Source organism: Notolabrus celidotus, chromosome 4, assembly GCF_009762535.1.
Source record: "Notolabrus celidotus isolate fNotCel1 chromosome 4, fNotCel1.pri, whole genome shotgun sequence".
Taxonomy (NCBI): Eukaryota; Metazoa; Chordata; class Actinopteri; order Labriformes; family Labridae; genus Notolabrus; species Notolabrus celidotus.
This window is the reverse complement of record NC_048275.1, coordinates 28,059,292-28,066,346: the sequence shown is the minus strand read 5'-3', so window position 1 is coordinate 28,066,346 and position 7,055 is coordinate 28,059,292. Positions and strand designations below refer to the sequence as shown.

The following is a 7,055-nucleotide window of genomic DNA, read 5'->3' as shown; positions in this document are numbered from 1 at the left end:
TTTGTTGAACGTTATTATATTCATTAACAGATGTAAATATCTTAGATGTTCCCAACCTAATTATTTTTGCTTACTTGAACTTGAATTGTTAAAGCTCGCAAACTCAAAGACTACAATTTTGCAGGACTTATTTTTTATATATATATATATATATATATATATATATATATATATATATATATATAACCCTCACTAAAAACACAAATATTCAACTGGTCAATTATTTTTTTTATTCATTTCAGTTTTTTAAATTCAAACACAATCATAACAGTGTTTTTTTTAAACTCACGGCAAGATATTAAAACCTTTGCTGAACATTAAATTTAGCATAGAGCACATGAACATCTCTTATCTACTGTTTAGCTGACCTTAACTTTATCTCTTTGTACAAAAATACACAATAAGAAAGCTCACAAGTGAGCTTCAAAGTGCTTGATTTCAAACAGCTAAATTTTTAAAACACATACATTTTAAAACATGTACATTTTCAGCAAAAAAATGTTACTTCAAATGGAAAAGAAAAGAAAAGTAAACAAGTAAATAAAATGTATAGTCTTCTGTGATAAAGACAAGCATAATGAAACTTAAGAAGTTATTATAATTTAACACTTTTTTAACACAACTGTGTTGTATGAAAACAATAAAGTGCAAACATGAGCACCTGAGGTAGTTTGTTTGACGGAACATTACCCACCTGCTGTAAACTTTAAGATGCTTTCAACAACAACATTTCTTTAAAACAAACTGGTGTGCTGTAGTTCTTCTCCTACACACACCTTGCAACAATGCCAACTCTTACTGGAGCAGGTCATGTTTTAGACTGAGTAGGCGGGGTTTCAGTGGCTTACCATCATCAAGCCCCATCACCACTTTTTGGATGAATGTAAAAGTGTTGGTGAGTTTGCTGGGGTAGTCCAAGTGCAGGACATACATCAAGCCAAATACCATTGCGAATGCATCTGAGAATCTGGAGATACTCATGATCATCATGTTGTCCTCCACCGCAATGGAAAAGCTGTCGGGGGTGAAGGGGACCATTTCCAAGGTGCTTTCGGTGACTATCATGACGAGGGCAACAGGAGTGTCTGTGATGTCTGGCTCATCTGTCTCCTCAGTCTAAAATATGCATGAAAAAGGTTCACGTTTACTGAAAGGAACTAGATATAGGATATATATTAAAGATGATAACATCATAAGACAGTAGCTAGCAACTAAGATGTACAGTAAATGATTTTCTGTGAAACTCAATGACTAGCATGCTGCCTAGGTCTGTAAATGGCTACCTTGAAAATTGCTTCTAGAATATCTTGGTACATGGGGATTTTAACGTGAAAAAAACAGAAGACTGTATGTCATTCCAGTGTCCGACTTCCAAGTAAACCTGCTCTGTTCAGTTTAATGCATGCTGGACATGGCCTCCTTTTAAAAATTTTCAGTGCAGAGAGACACTTAGATGTTTGTAAGATGCAATGCAGCAGTCCCTATGGAAACATTTGATAAGCAAGGTGCTCATAGAAAAGGCACAGACAGGTCATGTGGCATTTACCATTTGGTAGTGATGGTAAAGCAAAGCTTCGCGAAGCAGTAGATGTATTTTTTGACTCCTCTAGAGGGCGCTCTTGGTTTAAAAATGAAGGCTCAATGAATGGCAATTCAGTGTGCTTTCAACCCTTTGTTGAACAGAGAGCGCCATCTAGAGGAGTAAAAAAATACATCTACTGCTTCGCGAAGCTTTGCTTGTCCATCACTACCATTTGGTACTTCAGATACTATAGACAGTGAAATAAACTGAAGGTAGTCTACTCTGAGGACAATAATGGAGACACACTGTGGAAAGCGTGCCAAAAAAAAAGGATCCGATATTATTTATTTGCCCTATGAAAAACATTAATGTAAAACCTAATGACTGCCATACATTAAGCGCTCAACCTCAGCAAACTGCTTGTAAGGCCTTTAAAAATGTCTTTTTTGTGTTGCTTATCAAATTGTGCTTCAAGAAACATTACATTAGATGATGATCAATGATGATCAACGATGATGTCTGGAGTATAACATAACTGTGGATTGTTAAGGGGAGCATTCACATTTTTAATAAAGATTAGTTGAATCCACTGAGTCTGTTAATAAGGATTACTTACATTCCAAGTTTTGTAGAAATCTGGGTCATCTTCACATAGGTACGCTGAAAGGGCCCAAAGTGCTGTGGTGCGTTTGATGTCAATATCCTGTACTTGCTGGAAGGACAAGAAAAATTTACACTAAGTGCAGATCCTGATCCATTGGATTTCTGTATTTTATTATACTGTACTTAATGAAAGAACAGCCAGAATTTCCACTACAGTGTACGATTGGCCTTCCTTGCGTCAAAGCTGTCACAGAAACTGACTTTTGTTACCTTAAATGAACGTAACTTGTGTTGACTAATTACCACAACAACAATAGTGTGAAATTCAGTCTTTGCTATCCCTTGCAAATCTTGAACTAGACCTATTTCATATATAACTTACCTGATCATACAGCTTTAAAATGTTGCGCAGGGCTTCGGAGGCCTTGCCAGTGCGTCCCGCTTTCTGTCTGTACACCGCCAGAAGTCGTGGTGTATGCCGGTCAAGCTCTGAATAAAACTGGTTCCGAAGGTTTATGTTTGCGATTCGATGGAATTCAGCACAAACCTTGGAGAGAAAAAAACAAACAAAAAAACAACAACATAAAACCATAAGGAGTGTGAAGACTAACACTAGATATGAAAGTAGAAATTGTATTGATTTTTCTAGTCTTTTTAAAACAACAGAGCTGCATTAAATTTGATAATTATACTGAATGTAATGTTGTTGTGGTTACAGAACAATGACAAATACTTAGGAGGTCCTCATGAATGAAAATGAAGATTTATAAGGTGGGCAAAAACTACAAAGACTGACAGATTGTTTTACCTGAGCTTCCATCTGAAGGGCTGGCCATCGCTCCAGGATGTCCTTTACCAGTGGACTTTCCTGGACAATCTCCTGACGACGAAGGGCAAAGGTTGTCTGCATCAGCTTTTCAATTAAAATTTTGTCCTTGTCACTCTTTGCCACTTCTTGTGTAATCTGTAGTCTCATTCCTTCTAGACTAGCCTGGTTTTCTCCGCGAGGAAAGTCTGGGAGGTAGTTTACCTCTGCTCGTCTGGCTCTTTTTATGTTGGTGTGGGGACTGTCTCTGTCAGGGTTGTTCCTGCTTCTTTTGCCAGTGTTGATAGACACCTCCAGACAACCAGATCTGGCCAACTTTGTGCGGTAATTCCCCATCTTAAACTTGAGGCTAACTTTCCAACCATACCAACCACTCACACTTCCTAGCTCTTTAAGACATGGATGTGTTCTGACAAGCGCTTCAGCTGCCACACCCACATCTCTGTCACTGGGATAGGATTTGTAGCTGTGCATTGCTGCAGCCATCGTCTCCAAGATGTTATGTTTCTGGGCCCTGTTTAATTTCACAGTCTTTCCAGAGCTCTCAAAGAGATCATTTCCCTCTGCAAGGACATGCTCCACCTCATAGGAAAAGGTGGGCACGGGGAAAACATCAGGCCAAGTCTTTAGGCGGTGGCTAACAGGCACATGAGGCAGGATGTCTGTGTCAGAACTTGCACAGGAGCTGGTGTCACTTTCTGTTCTGACAACTCTTAATGTGCCCTTCTCTGGTAACTCATTAATATCAACCAGGCAGCTGAGTTGACCGTCAAAGTCTGGATCCTCGTATTGTAGTGTGAACTCAAAGTCCAGTCTTTGCTTGACTTTCTCTTTCAGAATGTTTATGAGCTCCTCCACAGATTCGGGCCTCTCAGACAGGGTTACCTTCACGGCAACATCAGATGAAAGGTATACACGTAGCAGGAATTTCTTGGCTGTTGACATCATCTGGGGTTTAAGTACATAAAGAGTCGTTAGAAAAAAAGAAAGAAAAAAAAGTTAGATGTATTCAATGCATATAGTAACTGCAACAACTTGATTTCGCACATTACACATTTGTAGGTATTTAAATATCTTAAAATAACATGTAATATCAAAACCACAGGCAATGTAAGAATTTGGCTTAGACGAACACAAATGCATTGGGTACACAAGTCTGGAATCAGGATGTGGAATCTGTACAATCAAATCTGGTTTCAATGCAGCAGTATGAATCGTTTTGGTGTCAACAGCAATTTTCCTGCAACACTGTAGGCAAAGAGGGGTGAGGTGTCATTGAGCTCTGACATCGTATGGACAGTTACGGTCCCAGGGAAAAGCTCATATGATCTTAGGTGTTCAATGTAATATGTAATCATGCATTACCATCTCAGACAATTTTTTGCATCGTAATTATATACATAAATTTAAGTGTTGAAATATTTGACAGGTCAGATGACTATTTTGGATAAACAGACAAAAACTCAATCAGGATGAGACAAAGGCAACTAGTGTTTTCATCTATAGGTGGATTCTTTGGACACAGATCATAGTCATAAAAATAGTTACATGCATTTAATCCAATGAAGCAATGTGGCACAAAAAAAGTATTTCTGATGCATCTATGTTTTATTGTAGTATTTAAAAAATATGCCATTTAAATAAGAAAAAAAACACTTGTCAGTCCAGTCAATTATAGAGGAGTTTGAAAAAACCTGCACACAAATCTGGGAAGATGCACACACTAGTGCTGTGTGTAATGGCAGTCACTGTCAGAGTAATGATATCTACCATGAATTACAAAGATAATTTTCAAGACTTAGTAGGTACTATTTAAAAAAAATTGTAGATTTCCAATCCATATATCTAAGACTGGAGTAAAAGACAAAATAAGGAGCACCCACAAATAATCATCTTTAAATATCTAATGTTTCACATTTAGATTACCTTGATTCCTGATGCACACTTCTTAGCGTCCACTTCAGCCTTAAAGAAAAACAAATTGGACAAGATTAAATCAAAACTTGCAGATATGATTTGCTTGATCAATACTAAATATCTTAAAAAATTAGGACATTTTATCATTACATAGTGATAAGGGATCACGCATGTGAAAATATGTTAATTCACTATTAACCCCATCAAGTCTGCAATGCAACATTCAACTCATGGTTGAGCCCGAGACCACATAAAGACTTTATAATCCTTTTTGTTCAGCACTCAGGACTTTGTAGCTTCTTACTAAATCTGTATTATCTGACTTTCCTTTACTCCCCTTCTCTTTATTTTCCTCTTTGAGTTGTGTCAAGTTACTACAGCTGACAACATGCTGTTTCCTGTTATCAACCTTTCAAAGTAAAGTGTTTTGGGACTACGGAACATCAGGGGACTTTTATTGTGAAAAGTTTTTTCGGAAATGAAATGTTAATCATTGAAGTAGCTTAACTATGATTAGCGGCGGCTTTATTTTTACAATTGTTCATCTGGCCTCAAGTCACAGCTATAGTCATCGACCCTACACAATTGTGACTTTAAACTCTAGAGTTTTAACACACTTTGAAGCAGGTAGAGCCGTGGTTATAGATAAAAATCCCTGCATCGCGAGCTACAGCTGCTTCTTCTTGATGAGCGGCTCTGCTCTGAAGTGCCACAGGGTAACACAGAGAGGAGGGGGGTCCGATCGACGTTTTTGTCTGTCACATATCACTCTGCAACGCTACTATGTTTACCTACCACTTCACTTCTATCATACATACACATAGTTGGCCTAGTTAGCGATGCAGAATTGGCAGTATTGTTTTAAATAAGCCGTGCAGCGCCCCCCGCGCTGTTTTCCTATGACTTCCAGGCATGGTTTGCCTAAAAGAAGAATCATAACTTGTCCACACAAAGCTCCTGAGTCACGCACACACACTCAAAGTGCATCCTGCTGTTTATACCTAAACTGCTTTCTCGACTCAGAACGAAATGGCGTTATACTGCACGTGAAGTTAGTACATTGATGCCTCTCGGTCCGTTAGCACAAGTCACTTGAAGCAACGGCCACAGTAAAAAAAAATTCAAAAACACACGTATAAAACCCACACAAACCGCGCCTACTACGAAACAACTACTTTACTTGCCCAAAACATTAGTACATCTTTACACTATGATCCATCACCTGTTTTAATATGCTGATAACATTATAATCACTCCTAGCATAACTTTGTCCATGCTACCTTAAGCCACTTGTTCATTTTACCGGAGAGCATGAGTTAAAAAATAAATCACAAACATGCTTACCAGATCAGGAGGCACAATATAAACATCAAAAAGACGCTTATTACAAATTCCATTGATTGAGACGGAGAGTTAGACGCTAAACTTGGCATTGTTGACAGCTAAATACACGGCGAAGTTTAAGGAAAATGGCGGACAATGTGGCGGGGCAGTACGCCTTTACATCTGTAACTTCATACAAATGTTTTGCTTCAATGAATAAACTTTTCAGAAGTAAAAAAAAATTGACTTATTCTTTTACATTAAATTAAGCAAAGAAGCTTTTTTTGTACTTACAAATTACTCCACTTGAAGATTCCATCCGAGAAGACGATCCGCCATATTGAAAAGGATTTTCAGAAAACGTCAGTTCAAATAAAGCGTCATGACGTCATGACACGCCCCCCTCATGTACTTGAAAGTAACAATTAAACAGACTGTTTAAACTAAAAAATACTGAGTCAAGTAAAGTGAAAACTGTGTAAGTTGTTCAGAGAAAGAAAATATGTTGAGTACTGCTAACTAGATAACAGATTTTTAGTACAGCGTAATCAGTCTTTATAAGTCAGCAGTACTGTTCGGGTTTACAGTGTGCATCATCTCTCCTCTAGCTTATCATTTTGATTTGCCATTTATATGATGTTGTACAAAAAAATGGTTATTACAAATATAGTTGGCTCCAGTTTGACTCGTGTACTGGAGGACATCAGATTGCAGTTTTCTGTCACATAAGTTATTATAGTGACATAATTAAGCTTCCTGTGAAGTCTACGCATTAAAAATTAAAGCTAATCCTATGTGCTGCACTCAAACCTTCTTTAACTTTAAGCTTTTCTTCACTGTAGGGCTTTGGTATAGCTATGTCAG

At 37.8% G+C, this 7,055-nt stretch overlaps 1 protein-coding gene across 1 annotated transcript; it reads right to left on the bottom strand.

The window, feature by feature from the left end:
- Window positions 1-215: 215 nt before the first annotated feature.
- On the bottom strand, window positions 216-6,557 carry LOC117811127. Its single transcript, XM_034681209.1, has 6 exons — window positions 6,486-6,557; window positions 4,878-4,916; window positions 2,934-3,899; window positions 2,508-2,672; window positions 2,139-2,234; window positions 216-1,116 (listed from the first exon to the last, which is right to left on the bottom strand). The coding sequence occupies exons 3-6, from the start codon at window positions 3,897-3,899 to the stop codon at window positions 796-798; spliced, it is 1,548 nt and encodes a 515-aa protein (XP_034537100.1). The 5' UTR covers window positions 4,878-4,916; window positions 6,486-6,557; the 3' UTR covers window positions 216-795.
- Window positions 6,558-7,055: the final 498 nt, after the last annotated feature.

What these genes read in the sequence shown, in the direction of transcription:
- LOC117811127 (XM_034681209.1), bottom strand. Translation starts at nt 3,899, where the DNA reads ATGATGTCAACAGCCAAGAAATTCCTGCTACGTGTATACCTTTCATCT. An exon ending in TTTTAAAGCTGTATGATCAG is followed by an intron (nt 2,235 to 2,507) that starts GTAAGTTATATA and finishes TTGTCCTTCCAG; the next exon opens with CAAGTACAGGATATTGACAT. An exon ending in ATTTCTACAAAACTTGGAAT is followed by an intron (nt 1,117 to 2,138) that starts GTAAGTAATCCT and finishes TGCATATTTTAG; the next exon opens with ACTGAGGAGACAGATGAGCC.